General features: G+C 40.9%; 1 protein-coding gene across 4 annotated transcripts; it reads left to right on the plus strand.

Moving 5' to 3' along the window:
- Positions 1 to 403: 403 nt before the first annotated feature.
- On the plus strand, positions 404 to 6,765 carry LOC149212417 (disease resistance protein RPP2A-like). 4 transcript variants are annotated; one of them, XR_016250767.1, is made up of 6 exons: positions 404 to 1,121; positions 1,912 to 3,276; positions 3,386 to 4,991; positions 5,803 to 5,940; positions 6,047 to 6,134; positions 6,255 to 6,765. XR_016250767.1 is itself a non-coding variant. In XM_089391838.1 (4 exons), exons 1-4 carry the CDS (start codon positions 607 to 609, stop codon positions 5,887 to 5,889), a joined length of 3,573 nt encoding a protein of 1,190 aa, XP_089247964.1. In that variant the 5' UTR covers positions 404 to 606; the 3' UTR covers positions 5,890 to 6,765. The 4 variants fall into 4 exon arrangements, 1 of the variants encoding a protein (XP_089247964.1); XR_016250765.1 differs by having other exon boundaries at positions 5,803 to 6,134; XR_016250766.1 differs by lacking the exon at positions 6,047 to 6,134.
- The last annotated feature ends 11,369 nt before the right edge of the window (positions 6,766 to 18,134 follow it).

Genomic DNA, 18,134 nt, shown 5'->3' on the forward strand with positions numbered 1-18,134 from the left:
TTATGGTATTAGTTCCATTAAATCATGAAAATTAGTTTGATGATAAAAGATTAGGGAAATTGTGGAGGTGTGTCGTTACACCAAAATTTTCAGGTGTTGGTAAACGTTACAAGCCAGTAACTAAGATCCCAGGGTGGAAATTATGGATTCTATAGAGGTGTGGTGATTCTTCCAACACCCCCCTCAAACACAACTTGGGGGAATGGAACTTGGGTCCAAGCTCTGATACCATGTAGAGGCTTGCCGTTACACCAAAACCGTCAGATGTTCGTAAACATTACAAGTCAGTGACTAGGATCCCCAGGGTGGAAATTATAGATTCTATAGAGGTGCGAAATAATCTTTATTCTAACTATATAAAAACGTGCTTAATCGAATAAGCAACTAAGAAATCTACCACATTTCGGTGCAGTTTTGTTTTCATCCCATTGGCTAAAGATTGATGAGATATAGAGACACAGAGAGTAGCAGAGGGGCAGCTAGTGGGCAGTCTGCCTTGTGAGATCGAGGACGACGAAGATTTTAAGGGTGAGCTGAGACTCGCAGTCTCTCTCGTATATCCCTCATCTTACACCTTTTTTCTATTATTACTCTGCATTGTATCCCATGGCATCTGCATCCACTTCATATGGATTTCGCAACGAATGCTCTCGATTTGACGTTTTCATCAACTGCCGGGATCTCGATGCCAGGAAAGGCCTCGCCAGCCATCTCTACGACAGCCTTCGTAAACGCGGCGGTTTAAGAGTCTTTCTGGACAGCGAGGAATCGCAAGAGGGTAGCGATATCAAGACTCAAATCGAAGGGGCTATTAAGACAGCCTCCCTCCATATTGCAATTTTCTCTCCTCGATACGCGGAATCAACCTGGTGTCTCAATGAACTCGTCCAGATGCTGGAGACCGGGAAAACAATAATTCCGGTCTTCTATAAGGTCAATCCTTCAGAACTTCGACGGGTGCGGAGTGGAAATGGAGTGTATGCTCAATCCCTGCGCTATCTCGCAGAGAAGAGAACATCCGATTATCGACCACGACACGATTCCCTTACTCTTGAAAAATGGACGAACGCTCTTTTTGTTGTCGCAGAAATAAGCGGTTTTGAGCTGAAGGCATATAACGGGTAAGGGCCTCCACGTTTCTCTGTGTTTTTTTTATCACATGGTGAATCGGTAACTGTCTGACCTAATCTAGGGGAGACCCAGCATCAAACCTTAACGCTGCCACTATAACACCAAGAGCATAACCAACCACCTGCAAATCAGTTATACTAAGTTCCTATGATTTTAGCAAGAGCAGACCTAATCTAGGGGAGACCCAGCATCAAACCTTAACGCTGCCACTATAACACCAAGAGCATAACCAACCACCTGCAAATCAGTTATACTAAGTTCCTATGATTTTAGCAAGAGCAGACTCAACGGGAAAGGGGAATCCGGCCTCCACGTCTCTCTGTTTTTTTTTTTATCACATGGTGAATCGGTAACTGTCTGACCTAATCTAGGGGAGACCCACTATAACACCAAGAGCATAACCAACCACCTGCAAATCAGTTATACTAAGTTCCTATGATTTTAGCAAGAGCAGACCTAATCTAGGGGAGACCCAGCATCAAACCTTAACGCTGCCACTATAACACCAAGAGCATAACCAACCCCCTGCAAATCATTTAGCAAGAGCAGACTCAACGGGAAAGGGGAATCCGCCCCTCTAGCCGCCACCATAACAGATCAATGTACTCAATGAGATTTGAACTCGGTTTGCCTGGGGATCGCCCATGTGACTTTACCGTCAAACCACACATGACTGTAACTCCACGTCTCTCTGTTATTATGAGTTATTTACTGGATTTTTACTGAATTTTTAGGTAAGTCATGCTTTATGTCTTTTAAGCGTTCCTTGTGATTTAACAGCGATGAGGGGCTGCTCGTCGAGGAGGTTGTCAAACAAGTTTTGATAAAGGTTGCGAAACCACCGCTGTTCGTAGCTATATATCCAACTGGCCTGGACAACAAAGTGGAAAATTTTGAGAAGACAGTGTTATCACAGCAGAAAAGCGAGAAGACTATAGTTGCTGGAATTGTGGGGATTGCAGGGGTTGGAAAAACGACCCTTGCAAAAGAATTATTCAATCGTCACAGATCAAATTATGATGGATCTTGTTTTCTGTCTGATGTGAGAGAACACGCAGCCGAGGGCTCTTTAAATGTCTTGCAGCGTAAACTCCTTGAAGACTTAGCTCAATTAGATGTAGACATAAGCAGCACCTATGAAGGCGTAGAGACGCTCAAAATGCATCTGCCATCATCTGAGGGGGTTCTCGTAGTTATAGATGACGTTGATCATATTAGTCAGTTAGAAGCATTAGTTTCACCAATTCAAGATACCATTCATTCATCTAGCCTCATTTTAGTTACATCTCGGGACAAGGATCCACTTCAAACATACGGGATTCTAGATTCATTTATTTACAAGCAGACAGGCCTAAATCAACAACACTCCCGAGAGCTATTTTGCCTGCATGCCTTCCAGCAGCCTTATCCTCCTACTGGATTTGAGCAAATGGTTGTACAGTATTTGGATGTCTGCGGTGGATTGCCATTGTCTCTTCGAGAGACCGGAGCGCTTCTCTCTGGTCATGATTTGGACTATTGGGATGCGCAATTGAGAACAGCCGCCTCCACTTCAATCTGCAATTATTCCTCAGCCTCAGCCGCCTCCACTTCAATCTCCAATTATTCCTCAGCCTCAGCCGCCTCCACTTCAATCTCCAATTACGTCTACGATGTGTTTATTAATTGTCACGGCCCTGAGGTAAAGAGGACCTTCGCTAATCATCTTTACCATCGCCTTGTTTCCTATGGACTGCGACCGTTTGTAGACGAGGAAAGGCATGATGAGGAAGACAACATAGGTACTCAAATGAGAGAAGCTATTGCAACCGCCTCTGTCCACGTGGCTATTTTCAGTCTTCGATATGCGGAGTCACGCCGGTGTCTGGATGAGCTTCTCCCCATGTTAGCGTCGGGGGCTCCGGTTATTCCAGTCTTTTATACTGTGAAACGTTTTGACCTTCAGTGGACGAAGGACGAAGATGGAGTGTATGCTGGAGTGTTCGGTCGCACCTTACAAAACCATGAAAAGGGGACAACATATGACTCTCAAGCTAGTGGAGAGAAGCCACGAGACATGTCCAACAGGATTGAGGAGTGGAGAAAGGCTCTCCATCGTATTTCAGTTCCAGAGATCAGCGGGTTTGAGCTCGAGGCGTTTAAAGAGTAAGAACTCCAATTCCTCCTTTACAGAACATGTCATGTATATGAAACTTTGCCTTATTTTATTTATCTTCTAATAGCTAATTTTTCTTATTTTCTTTTGGATAACCAGCGACGAAGCGGAACTGCTAGATGCTGTCGTTAAAAGTGTGTTAAAAAGTGTGAGAAAGGCACCCTTCTATGAGGTCAAATATCTGAAAGGTTTGGATCAAAAGATGGATGATTTTGAAAACACAGTATTATTACACCGCCAGAGTGGAAAACCACAAGTCGTGGGGATTGTGGGGGTGGCTGGAGTTGGAAAGACAACTCTAGCAAAGGAACTCATCAATAGGAAGAGTTCATCCTTCAATAGAACCTGTTTTTTATTCGATGTGAGTGGAACTGTAGCCCGTAGCTCTTTACATTTCTTGCAGAGCAAGCTTTTTAAGGACTTGACTAACGTGAATATTCAAATAGAGAGCGTTACTCAGGGTATAGAGCTGTTTACAAAGCATTTCTCATCTATTCATGGCCCCACCGCCTTTGTAATTTTAGATAATGTAGATGATGTTCATCAGTTACAGGCACTTCTACCAGTTCAAAAATTGCTCCCCTCTAAGAGCCTAATAGTGATTACATCTCGGTTCGAAGATGTTCTTATAAACTCCGGAGTTGAACAGTCATTAATCTATAGCCTGACTGACCTGCCGTTGGACGAACATCCATCCGGTTTGGATGGAAAGGTGAAAGATCTTACAAATATAATCTTATTGCAGCAGCAGAGCGAAGAACCTCAGGTATTGGGAATCGTTGGAATAGGTGGAATTGGGAAGACTAGGCTAGCAATGGAATTCTTCAACAGGAAGAGCTCAGATTACACGAGATCCTATTTTCTATATGATGTAAATGAAACTGCACGTACAAGCTTCACTCTACACAATCTGCAGAGTAAACTTCTACAAGGCTTAACTCAATTGGATCTGCAAGTACAGGGAGTGGATGAAGGTATAGAGCTGTTTAAAGAGCATGTCTCATACTTTCGGTCCTTAGTGATTTTGGATAATTTAGATCATTGGGATCAGCTGCATGCACTTTTGTCAGTTCTAACTGTTCTTCCTTCCGGTAGCTTAATATTAGTTACATGTCGGGAAGCGGAAGTTCTGAAACGCTCAGGAGTCCAAGAATCATCAATCTATGAGCTAAATCGCCTTAATAACAGAGACTCCCTAGAGCTCTTTTGCACTTGTGCCTTCGGCCAGCCCAGTCCAGGCCACGAATTTGAAGATCTTGCAGAGAAGTTTGTAAGAGCCTGCAATGGATTGCCTCTGACATTAAAAGTGTTTGGGGCACTTCTCTGGGGGAAAAGTAACAGTTACTGGCAAACACTATTCCATAAATTTCATCGAATACATCCTGATCAGATACAAAAAAGTCTTCAACTTTGCTATGATGAACTCAATGAAGAGGAACAAAAGATATTTTTACATATCGCCTGTTCCTGCATAGGAGCAAAGAGGGATTTCGCCATAAGACTATGGGATGCATCAGGCTCTAGAGGTTTGTCGGTGTTTGAAAGTCTACAGAAAAGGTATCTTCTGGATGTGGATAGAGAAGATTGTATAATCATGCATGAACTCCTTATTGAATTGGGAAGAACTAATGCGGATGAAAAAGGATTGCGGCGCCCTCCTCGGCCTCGGAGAGAAAACGACTCTGATTTGTTCCGGCGATCATCTGTAAGTGCTTAATCATTCCATCCTTTTAGTGCTTAATCATTCAATCCTTTTAGATTATTAGTAAAAATGTCTTTATAATTTGTTTATTGGATATCATTTTGGGATTCAACTAAGTCATTCACTTATGACCATTTTTATGACCATTTCCATGAGAGATAGTCGTAACTGACTAATTTCTCATGATTTTTGAATAGTTCACTTAGATCCGGTAACCAGGACTTCCCAAGAGGTCACCCATCTCAGAACTCCTCTGGCTCAAGTGCGCTTAACTGTGGAGTTTTCCCCACAATCAAGCCCACTTAGCTTGCTACCCCATTTGCAAAACCCAAGCTAAGTGGGCTTTATTGTGGGGAAAACTCCACAGTTAAGCGCGCTTGAGCCAGAGGAGTTCTGGGATGGGTGACCTCCTGGGAAGTCCTGGTTACGGGGTGCAAGCCCCGGAAGTGATTCATTTCACTAGTTTCAATCCCACTTCTTCACCCCTGTGAGCATCACCCGATGAGTGCTAAGTGAACTATTCAAAAATCATGAGAAATTAGTCACTTACGACTATCTCTCATGGAAATGGTCATACGTGAATAACTTACTTAACGCAATTGAATCCCAAAATGATATCCAATATAATGCACTGCATAAACCCCCATAAATTTGTTTATTGTTAGTCTACTTTCTAGAATGAACCGCTATAACAGAACTAAGGAATGACGTTGATTTGTCGAGGTGATCATTTGTAAGTGCTCAATTAGTCAATCCTTCCTAGATTATTCAATAAAATTCTCTGTAGCATTTATTATTTTCTAAAACCGAACAGATAATAAGGGAAGTGCCCGGATTTATGATTATGATCGTTATACTGGTGATGGCAATGATGATTTGGAGCATTTGGCCAAGAAATTGAACTTCATCGAAACTGGAGATGGAGTCTCGAAATCTGATACAGTTATGCGAGGTAAGCGTCCCTACTCTTTTCTGCCGATCTGGATTTCAGTGAGGAAAATAAGTTTTAATTTTTCGGTCCTGTTATATTAAAAACGTCACGGCAAGGCAATTTGCAGGTAATAAAACATATTTGATTGGAGAATTTAAGGTTTTAATTTCATCGATACTGTTATACTAAAAACATCAAGGCAAAGACAATTGCAGGTAAAAACAGTTTTGACTCTTGAGGTAAAATTGTCTGTTGATTCACCATGGATATCGCACTAATACCATTGGATTCTTCCACTTCCAAATACTTAGATCTCTTTGGTTGCATTTTTGCAGTGACAGAGACTTCAAGCGGTTCTATACAGAAATATTTGAGGTTGGAATCATTTCCGGAAGCTGTTTGCCCAGACCTTCCATATCTTCTTATCCAGTGTTACTAATTAATTGGTGGAGATTGGATTATTCTAAATTAAGGAAAAGGGCAAGGACTTCTAAACACAGAAGAAGTGGAGGAGCTGCCAAGTATTGAAACATTGATATATTGGACGACTTGCAGACAATTGGATGCGTTGAACATTCAGAGTGCCTTAAATTTCTAGCTGCCCAAACTGCCGAAGGCAGTGGAGCGGAGTGGAACTTTAGAATCAGGCTCAATGGTTGAAAACCAAGGGCAGAAGAATGCAATTTTTGTAATAGTGCCCGCTACATGCTGAATATATGGCTGTTTTATTTCTGGTCATCTCCTCTGTCCATCATAGTTCGAAGTCTCCTTCAATGGAGACTCGTTTAATGCTTCCATTGCATATCAATATTCTAGTATCACTCCATTAATAAAAAGCTTTATACTCGCATCATTGTATTCGTTTATGCATTTTCTATAAATATTTCCATTTTCATGTGCAATTTTTTGAATTTGTATAGCCCCAAGGGATAGCTCAAATGGTCGAGTTCCTATTGCTAAGCACTTTTCCAGTTGGGAGGTCATGTGGTCAAATCTCCTCGACGCCCTCGGGGTTAGGCCTGATATGGCCGACCGGCAGATCCCTTCGGGTGGAACTGGCCCCGCTTCTCTACCTGGACGTAGCGGCCACTCAGTGCCTCTTTGAATTTGTATTAAGGGTTGTTATTTACAGATTTTCCCTTTTGACAGGGTAAATTTATTTAAATAAATCTGAACTAAGTAATTAGTTGTATTTTTAAATACTATATAGAATATAGTATTTAAACTTGTAATTATATAAATATTTGTTAGATTTCCAAAAAATTCACATATTTAAAAATACAAAACTAATGACACTACTTCAAACTTTTAATCATATAATCATTAAAGGTTTTTTTTCAATAGCTTTATAATATATGTATATTTTTTTAAATCAATATGTAATATATAAATAGTTGACATTAACATGCATCAATACATTTATCAACGCACATTAAAATGGTTTTTTGTTATTAATATATTTTTAAGTATATATTGTATTAAAATTTTTAGAATAAATTAACTAGGGTTATATTAAATACCACCGAAGATGGAATGCCAACTAGGGCGAGAATAAATCCCACTGAAGATGGAATGCCGACTAGGGCGAGAATAAATCCCACCAAAGTTCCATGCATAAAACCCTTAATCTCGCAAGATGCACAACTCTAATACCACTATAAGATCCCAAACCTTAAAGTTTTAACAAATCTAGCACACTCAGTGTTCATATTAAAATTAAACTTTCAACAGGAACAAGAACACAAAGGGATTTGAAAACACAACCACTTTATTTAATTAACAACTGCAAATAATACATGCCAAAATGATTAACACAGAAACCCTTGCCAATGGCATGCAAGGCTACTCATCAACATACTCGACTAACTGAACTCTGAAGCACACTTGTAGGCCCTCAATGGATCCACCAAACAAAAGTCTTTGTGGGGTTTTCGTCCCGACATCAAAATAGAACTATTCAAGCCAATTTCTCAACAAAACATAAATAGATAGACAACTCAAGATGATCCAAATTCCTAGCTCCTATCCCCTTTAGTAGGCTTGATGGACTCTCTAGAAACCTTATTTTATTATTTTCCCTCAAAAAATGAAGGAAAATACCATGGGCAGATCCCATGATCCAGGCTGATATTGGTGGCCACCTGCCTTTTCTACTTGGGCCCCCACTATTGTTTCTTTTAGTCTTTTAGTTTCTTTAATTGTAGCATAGTTTACTATTTTTGGCAGTTTTCTAGGTCCTAAACTTCCGAAGTTGTTTTGAGGTCCTAAACGATGTTTTCATGGAAAATTACTGTTGGTGAATATGAATTTTTAACTCAATATTCGTTGTTAGCAATGGTATTCCTCAGATAAATCTTTATAATGAGGTATCATGCAGGTCAAACGAAAATCGTATGCCAAAGTTATGACCTCGGGAAGTTGATATACCAATTTACCCCAACGGGGCCCATAGTTTGGTGTTTCATCTCCTAGGGTTAGGTTGGGTTTTCCATTGTTTCTCAATAGTACATAGGCCTTCAAGCCTCATTGTAACACAGTTCAGAGGCGTGTAGCCACCAGATCTCTTCTGAAAGATAAGCTACCATCGCCCTAGCTAATTTATTTCCATTATGTAATAAAGCATATTTCAGTTCTTTGTTATTAATGAAACGAAGTTTTGTTTCTGCTGCATCTCTGTGTTTATGGTTATATTAGTAATTTGTTGTGTTCCTGTTTAAATTTAGATCAGTGGTATCATAGCGGTCTTCTCTTTCTCAATCCTTCTTTGCATGTCCCCAACGAGGTTGGGGTATAAAGAGTTAGGGCTTGATCTGGTTGAACTTTTACAAGATCGAGCTCACAAACCCTGACAGTTTCCCAAGGGGGAAGAAAAGAAAGACGAGGGCACAGGAGATCCTATCAAAATATTGCTCAAGGAGGCCCTTGAGAAACAAAGGAACATGATGATGGATAACTTTGTCAAGATCCTTCAATGATTGCCCACCAATGGCGCATCCATATGCAGCAGCCACTTTGGACGCGCCACTCCTTTTAAGGTACAAGTAAAATTTGACATTCCCATATTTGAGGGCCAAATAGATGTAGACACTGTAGATAAATGGTTAAATCTACTAGAAGGATATTTTTATGTTCATGATTTTTCCTGTCCGGAAAAGAAGATTACTTTTTCTCTTCTCAAAGCCACCCCCCACGTCAAGGACTGGTGTGAAACCTACTGTGAGCAGAAGGATGAAAGTACGCTCTCACCATTTTCAGCTGCAACCACTTGGAATTTGTTCCGGGATGTCAATGAGGAGAAATACTACTCTGTTGGGAGCTATGAGGATACATAAAGTGGACTACACTACAACAGGGAAGGGACCAAGATGTGTCGAAATTTACCAATGTTTTTCATACACTTCGCACGAAGTTGAGTATCGAAGACTGTGAGAAACATTTGGTACTCAAATACTGCGGCTTCCTACACAGGTACATCCAAGATGAGATGGAAGTCCTGGACATCTCCTCGCTCATCATGGCATACCGATACGTTGTCAAGATCAAGTAGAAGCTTAAATAGAAAAAACAAGACTTTGGATCTGTGAATCTAAAGCAAGGGAAAGGTGCCCTCAAATTGTAGAATGAAGGACAAATCCAAGGCGGGGCAGCCTAGGACAATTTGCTAAAGCCGCAAGCAAGGAACAACATCTTGAAGCCAAAGAAGGACACAGAAAAGTGGAGTGAGTTCCATAACAACTCCACTCACAACACAACTGAGTGTCAGGCCAAGCAGTCATTGATGGCCGAGCTGAAGGCTTCTTAACCAAATGCATGTTCTGACTCTAAGTCAGAACTTGACAAAGGGAATGGCAAAGGGAAGCAGATTATTGATGCAGAGCCCAACGCCACCCTTGCCACCATGAAGATTCAGAAGGAGGAGCTCGAAGAACTAGAGGAGGATGAGCGCCTCTTCCACTCCCAGATGTAGATAAAGGGTTCCCTGTTACAGTTCATTGTCGATTGTGGGAGCCAAAAGAAACTCATTTCAGTAGAGGTCGTGAAGTGGTTGGGATTATCGACCACAGCACACCCACAACTGTACACCATCAGGTGGCTTCACCAAGGACGACATCTTCGTGTTAGCCAACAGTGTTTCCTTCTATACAACATCAAGCCCTTCACGAATGAGGTATTAGTGACGTTGTTCCTCTTGATGTTTGTGATGCATTATTAGGCCAACCATACTTGTGGAAGTGATATGGTGTGTATGAGTCAAGGCCTCGCACTGTTGTTGTTACCTTGGGAAATAAGTTGTACAGGACATCAGAGGTAGCGCTGCCTACCACCATCTCTTTAGTTACTGCAAAACAACATAGTAAGATCATTTCCAAAATTGAGAAATTTAATTTCCTGATGATACACCCTCAGGAAAAGAAGAAGATGGTGGCCACGACCTCCAGATAAGGCCCCTTCGAATGACAACAACAGATGGACAAGGTTATGGAGGAGTACGAGGACATATTTACCTCCCCCGCAGGGGTGCCTCTACACTGTTAGGTTAACCACTCCATCGGTCTGATCTGAGGTATGCCATTTCCCATGGACCAATTTATCGGCGCTCTGTTATGGAGAACGACAAAATCAAAGGGCAGATTCAGGAGCTGCTGCAGAAAGGTCACATCCGATCGAGTTCATTGCCCCGTGGGAGTCCGATCGTGTGGGTACAAAAGAAGGATGGGACTTGGAGACTCTGTATTGACTATCCGATGTTGAACAAGATCATTGTTCGGAATAGGTACTCGATCCCATGGATTGATGACCTTCTAGACCAACTCAAGGGGGCCAAATATTTCACCAAGATCGACTTGAAGTCCGTTGATCCGAATTGGATCAGTATATTGTTTTTCATCCATCGAGATGCATTTGGAGGGGAAAACATGGAGGAATCAGCTCACAAGACCGTTTTTATTGGCGGGACCCAGTTTGGCGAAATGAAGTCTGAAACCTTTTGGGAGCATTTTGAGGCATCAAATGACATTTTTTGGAGGTAAAAATTTGTTTCTTTATTGCAACACCTTTTCATGTTATTCTGCACACAGAAATATTTCCAAGAGCATAAGAATCACATCAATCAGAGTCTGTATGCAAATTTATTACACTCAGAAGTTGACTTTCATGTTTTCACACCTATAGTTCAGGAGGATGCCGCGTCAGCCCCCATTATTCATGGAAAAGGGGCTAGTCATGTGTTTGTGATGTAAAAGATTATAAAAGAGTATATTTGGTAACTCTAGTTAAGAGTTGATGTAGTCAAAATTAACCACTAGTAGGCTATCGGGTTGTGGTATAACCGGGTCACTAGGAGGAAGAGGCATCCCATTCTTTCGAGAGAATTTTGTTCTATAGTTGAAAAAAAAATAGCTAGGAGGGATCAAAGGTAGAGCATACAGAGAGGATTTATGCATTGTAGCAATCCACAGGCCACAAACATTACTTCTTTGTATCTGTAGCCATATTTCCAGACAAAGAAAGAGAGCAAAGTGACCTCACCTTCGAGATGGGTTTTCTCCCCAAAGGGTTTCCCAAATATCATATCTTGTGTCTTATGTGTGTGTGAGATTATTTTTCCGTTCTCTTCTTTTGTGCATAATTTATTTTTCCATGCATGCACTAATTACAGTAAGATCTACAGATTTAGAAATTAAATAAAACTGTAATAATGTAGAATCTCATATTTCTAATATAATATTATCAGATCTATTGTGATGAACTGTCCAGTGGAATATCCATGGCAGTTTATGGATCATTTGGTATTAGAGCAGGTTTCTTTGGCTATTTTATGTAGATTAGAAGGATTTAGATCAATGACGCTAAAAATCGTAAAACCCTAATCATGGGCGACGAATTTGTAAATGAACCTCGTGATCCTGTGGAAGTGAGGTTTTAGCGGCTTGAAGAACAAGTTGCAAATATAAACCGCAATGTCAACCTCCTCATCGTGGCCCTAATCAATAAGTTGGGGAGATTTGGAGAAGAAGGGGGTTCGAATGTAGAGGACAAATCAGAAGGGGGATCAAGAGATCGAGAAGATGTAGATAACTAGGTGAAGAAATAACCCAGAAGACATCAACCCAGTTCGAGTGTCGTGAACCAATCCATGTTTAAAGTGGAAGCAAAATTTGATATCAATCCATACCACGATGAGATCGACGCTGTAAAGTTGAACCACTGGTTACAATAACTGGAAGTTTATTTCAGTGTCCATCAGATTGAGGAAGGGCAGAAGATCTCATTTGTGTGATTGAAATTGGATGGCCATGCACTGACTTGGTGGGAGATCCATACGGAAACCCTGAGGTTGGAGGGAGAACCTCTAGTGACTAAGTGGGAGGATTTCAAAACCCTCATTAAGTCACAGTTTTATCCCATTGGGTACGTGGAAGACCAATGGATCCGATGGCATTACTTCAGGCAAAAGTCGGGCCAAAGTGTGTAGGAGCACACCACAAAATTCAGAAATATGGCTATAATGTTGGGTATCTCTCCAAAGAACCCAAATGTACTCCTCAAGTATTTGGGGGCTCTGCACCGCCATCTGCGTGAGAAAATGATGTTGTTCAAGACCAAAAAAGTGGACGAGCTTGTCTACAGACATAGTACCTAGAGAACATAGACCTGAAAAGAGCGCAATCAAGTGGATCGAAGCAAAAGGAGCAACAAGATGCTGCTAAGGAGGGGAAGAAGAAGCAAAAAGTGGGAAAGATAAAAATATGGAAGCCACAACACACCAGTGTAAATATCCTAGCAACCCTTGCAACATTGATGTCCATATAGAGGAGAAGTGCTGGAATATGAATCCAAAGCTGAACCCAAAGAACAAGAAGAAATATAATAAGAAGAAGAATCTCATGGCCACTGATTTTAGCAACCAAGTTGAAAGCAGCTTAGACATGGATGAGAAGACGATCTATACATCAGTGCAGAAGGAGGTGAATTTGAGTAGCCTTTAGCAACAGGAAGAGAAATAAATGACCAAACCCTTCCATGTAAATATACAGGTCAAGAAGATGAAGATTGATGCTTTGTTTGACTCAGGATCGTAGGCAAATCTCATTGCATCAGATTTGGTCAAGAAGTTACGGCTGTAATTTTGTGATCATCCAAACCCATATCCATTGGGATGGGTACATAAGGATGCAAAGATGAAGGTAACAAAATAGCGTAAAATTAGATTTGCTATTAGTGTTGATTTTATTGATGAAGTAGATCTAGATGTGGTTCCCCTTGATGTATGTGGAGTCGTGTTTGGGAGTCCATACATGTACATGCGTGATGAAATATTCATGAGGAAAGATAAATAGTACCGAGTAATCAAGGTGGAAAATCATTCATAATCAACGCGCACAAAGGAAAGTCAAAAATTTCACTACAAGTGCCAACCAAACCAAGATATTGATTAGTTCCAGCAAAAAGTATGTTTTATTGTTTTTAAGAGAAGGTTAGTCTATAGAGGAGTCAATAAGAGGCAAGGCATCCCTAGAGGGGTGTACTAAGAAACAAAAACAAAAATTGAAGGAGTTGTTACATGCATACAAGGATGTATTCTCAGAGCCTAAAGGGCTACCCCCTAAGAGAGAAGTGGAGCACGAGATCCAGCTATTACCAAACTCCCCATTGTCAAATATTGGGTTATACACGCAGTATCTTATAGAAGCAAGTGAGGTGAAGAAACAATTGCAGCAACTACTGGAAAAAGGTGTCATTTGACTGATGATTCAAGTGGACTCAACTCCCGAATTTAACTAAGATATTTTTCTTTCGTGATGTGATTAAAATTGCAATTAAAATAGCATAAAGGAACATAAACGCATGTTGTAAAGAAGAGGGAACATGACAATCATCAGCAACATAAAACTCAAGATGTTGATAACGGAGTTTGTCCAGGAGGGACTACGTCTCTGGGCCTCGGTGTCAAGATGGTGTAGGCTGCTGCATTAAGTGTTGTCAATAGTGATGATGTACATAAGAGGTGGTGTCACTATCGTACAAGGAAAATGCCCTCACGCAGGAGTGGCTCCAAGAGATGTTCTGCTACAGGAACTCTCAGTCAAAAAGGACTCCTATCAGTATGACACAAAATCATGCATGATGATTATGAACATCCCGCCAACATGGAATAAAGGGATCTCAATGCAACCATACATGGCGACACATGAGTATCCCATCAACATACAACAAAGGGATCTCAAACAAAACATGACAAATCATGACAACAAGTACATCCCACAAATGATTCTGCATCACATCAAGCAGGAATCATGAAACAAGTAAGAAATAAGACCCCACATGAAACATCAAACAGGGATCTGTGCAACAAAATTCATAGCAAAATAAGTACATGAAAACACTGCATATACCTCACATCCTGAGGCCATCTAAAGAAAAGGATGTCAAACTGCTGAAGCTGGTCGTATCATCAATCTCGCATGTCGAATCGCAAGGAATGATTTCTCACACTTTCAATGTTAACACCTGCACTCCACTTTGAAAAGTGGCCAAACAATGAAATGATCAAATGGTAAATCTGAATGCACCATCAGATTTGTGGTGTCGAATAGTGCAAAATCGACTATCAAATTTCTGAATTCTGAGAAAATGAAAATCTAGGGCCTAAGGAATCTTTTAGATTCCTCAAAGATTCCCTTGTCTGGGTCCTCTGCAAATTTATTTCTTAGATTAGGAAACTGACTGGACCATTGAGTTCGTGTCGCTGAGAGGTGTAGGATCAACATAAAATTTGTCCAATTTGGACACTGCAAAAATTGCACCCTCCTGGGAATTTTGCTCAATCATGGCTCTGCCTGCGCTTTTCAGGATCATGGTTCCACCTACAAAAATTAATTAAAATTAATGCCTCGATTTCCGTGCATTCTCCTCGTTCCTCCATGCTACAGGGTGCACTGACAAATGAGGTTTTTAGATAAATTTTGGGCGAAGTTATAAAAAAAAACTGTTTGGTGTAATGGTAATAATCGAAATTAGTTGAGGAGGGGTCGGGTGGTCAAACCCCACCCCTCCCATTTTAACACATTATATTTTTTCATTAAACACTGCATGACTTGTTTTGGGCGCCGGGCCCGCATTGGGTAGCCTGCCTCATACCCTCCGTAACACATTTGAATGGGGCACTGTTTCTTTTTTGGAATGGTCATTAGGCGCATTTAATGGGGTGTGAGGCTTGGTTTATGACGCGTTTATATTAAATTGCATGAGGTTGGTGAGGGTGCTTGGGAGGCGGGCCGACCACACTGGCCAGGTGGGTTCAAGCCCCACCACCCTCAATTCATTATATGGAAATGTTATTGTGTGGTGGGGCGTGGGCCGGGTCCACCGGAGGTGGAAAGCCCACCCCCCATAGTTATGGTCACTTGTGGTGTGCGGTGGAGTTGGGGCCGGCGGGGTTCATGGCACTTCAAACATTTTTTGATTTTAAAAAAATTGTTTTATTGTGTGGTTGGGAAGGGAGGTGGCGAGGGTCATGGCCCACCACCTCATAGCATATTTGTTTTTATTTAATAATAACACATTTTTTCAAATTGTCTAATATAGGGGATATTAAACAAATTAATGATCCAACAAATTCGCCCACTTTCGGGAGCTATTTTTCATGCCCCGGGGTCGGTCAATTTGTAGGAAACTTAAACCTAGCCCACAACCCAACATTGACCAAAACTTTGATTGGCTCGTTCTCCCTCATACGAGCTCGGATTGACGAACCATTCTAACCATTGTGATCAGGACGACAAGATCTATGCTTTGGTCTTGGTTTGAAAGTATTATGATCACTTTGATTTTCGAGCTTCCATAAGCCCTCTTTTTCCTATGTGTCCCTAGAGCCAGCTGGACCAATCCTCCACACTAAGGAGCTTTTGGTCCTCCAAAATCATGAAAAATAATCTGCAACTTCTCTATACCTTGTCTACATCATAAGTGTCCTGAAAATATCTCACTTCCATCTCCTTCACTTTTGTCCTTCGGAGCCTTAAACGATGAGCCACCACCTGCAACCTCTAGTACATTGTTTTGCAAATTACATGCTTTACTTTCATGACCAACTGATGACCTAAGCATCCCATACTTACCATGAGTTTATAACACATACTCGATGGTCAAGTTTACATCAAACTGGAAACAATACCCCAGCTACGAAAACAAGGCCAACATATTATTGTTGCCTCAACAAGCGATGGAAAAAATATCATCACTACAACACATGATTTACAAAAATAAGGTCAAGTGTTGTTGTTTCTTTGACAGGTGATGGAAACACAACATCACTTTCACAGTTTATCATGCAACTCAAAATAAGACTAGACATCATTGTTGCTTAACAAGTGATGGAAACACATCGTCACTTTTACATTTTAAAATGCAACAAATTATTTACAAAAGCATGACCATGACAAGCTAACATATCTAGAAACCATTTTTCACTTATCAACGTGAATGGATCATCCCCCTGTGGTGGTTTTTCTTTTCTAACAATTGTTTCACTTGGTTCATGCACTGACACTTTGTCTTTAAGGCGCTACTCTGGATGGAACCTCCAACAAGTGGCTCTTTGATGGCCACCTCTGTTGCAATGGCTACAATACATCTTCTTCCTCCAGATCTGCTTAACATGTTTCTTTACTTGCTGTTGAGAGGGTCTTTCACTCATCATCCTTTTGTATGCTTCCATTCTCTTCCAACACTTAAAAAATGTATGGTTATGTAATCCACAAAAGGTACATGTTTTTCGATGCCATGTTTTACATTCATCATTAAAAACATGATGATAATCAAAATAAACATTCGAATGTGGAGATTGGTTATACCTTTCCTTGCCGTCTCTGGTGTAAATATTGTGATGAGAGCTTTCCTCAGCTCTTTCCCTACCATGGGAATTGCCATGGGATGATGGTGATGTGTTCCCATCATTCTTTTTCCTCGACGATTTCAATGATGTATCGGAAGCATATGACACCTTCGAGAATTCTCCCTCGGTGTATGTCAAGTCTGAAAATTGAGGTCTTTACACAACCTCCAATGGTTTAGTTATGCCTTGGTTATTAACACCAAGTTCTTTTTCCTCCTCGTGCCTTGTCTTGGTAAGGAACCTCATGTTTGTGCCTGTAATTGGGATCTCCAAATCTCCAACAGAAATCATACTATGTGAAGACGAAACCGAAAGGAAATCAAGATCTTTTACCTCCTCTGTCAATCTGGAAAGTGCTGATGAGGGCCTCTCATCATCTATTTTTGGTGGTTTGTGAGCTGTTGTGGCGCATTCCCCAACTTCCTTTCTGACATACCCAAGGCTTGCCTGACAGGGTAATTATTCTACTTTGTTGGGGTTGACAATGCCTTGGCCATTAATGCCCAAGCATTTTCCTTCATACCCCATTCTCTTCAACAGTTTGGAGCCAATTCCTGTGGTATGATTTTCAAAAATAGCGAAATCATCATCAGGAAACATACATGAATTCAAATAATTACATTTTACCTCACATGGGTCATGCTGCAACTTTTCCAAGGCCTCCTCCTGTGCTTGCACCTGTCATAGCAAACTATGTTTCTCCTCTTTCTCTTCATATAGAAGCATCTTCAATTCAGCGTTATGTGTTTGAAGACTTTGGTTTTTGTGCTTCAGTTCTTCCAGGGCCTCTTTCGTGGCTTGAAATTGAAGCTACAATCGCTCCATTTCCTTTGTCTCTTTTTGTAGAGCTTCATACATTAGTTCCACCCTTTAGGAAATTTTAAGCATGGTCTTGTACATTGCTTTTTCATCCTTTGTCGCTGCACGTTCCATTGTTCATGCATGCAATTCACATCCACGCAAAAACTACTCTGATACCAAACTTGATCCGAGTTTACTCAATTCCCGAATTTAACCAAGATATTTTTCTTTCGTGATGTGATTAAAATTGCAATTAAAATAGCGTAAAGGAACATAAATGCATGTTGTAAAGAAGAAGGAACATGCCAATCATCAGTAACATAAAACTCAAGATGTTGATAATGGAGTTCGTCTAGGAGGGACTACGTCTCTGGGCCTCGGTGTCAAGATGGTGTAGGCCGCTGAATTAAGTGTTGTCAATAGTGATGATGTACATAAGAGGTGACATCGCTATCATACAAGGAAAATTCCCTCACGTAGGAGTGGCTCCAAGGGATGTTCCGCTACAGGAACTTTC

This window comes from Pinus tabuliformis, chromosome 1_1, assembly GCF_031772625.1.
Source record: "Pinus tabuliformis cultivar Carrire ecotype Pingquan chromosome 1_1, CPIR1, whole genome shotgun sequence".
NCBI classification, from domain to species: domain Eukaryota; kingdom Viridiplantae; phylum Streptophyta; class Pinopsida; order Pinales; family Pinaceae; genus Pinus; species Pinus tabuliformis.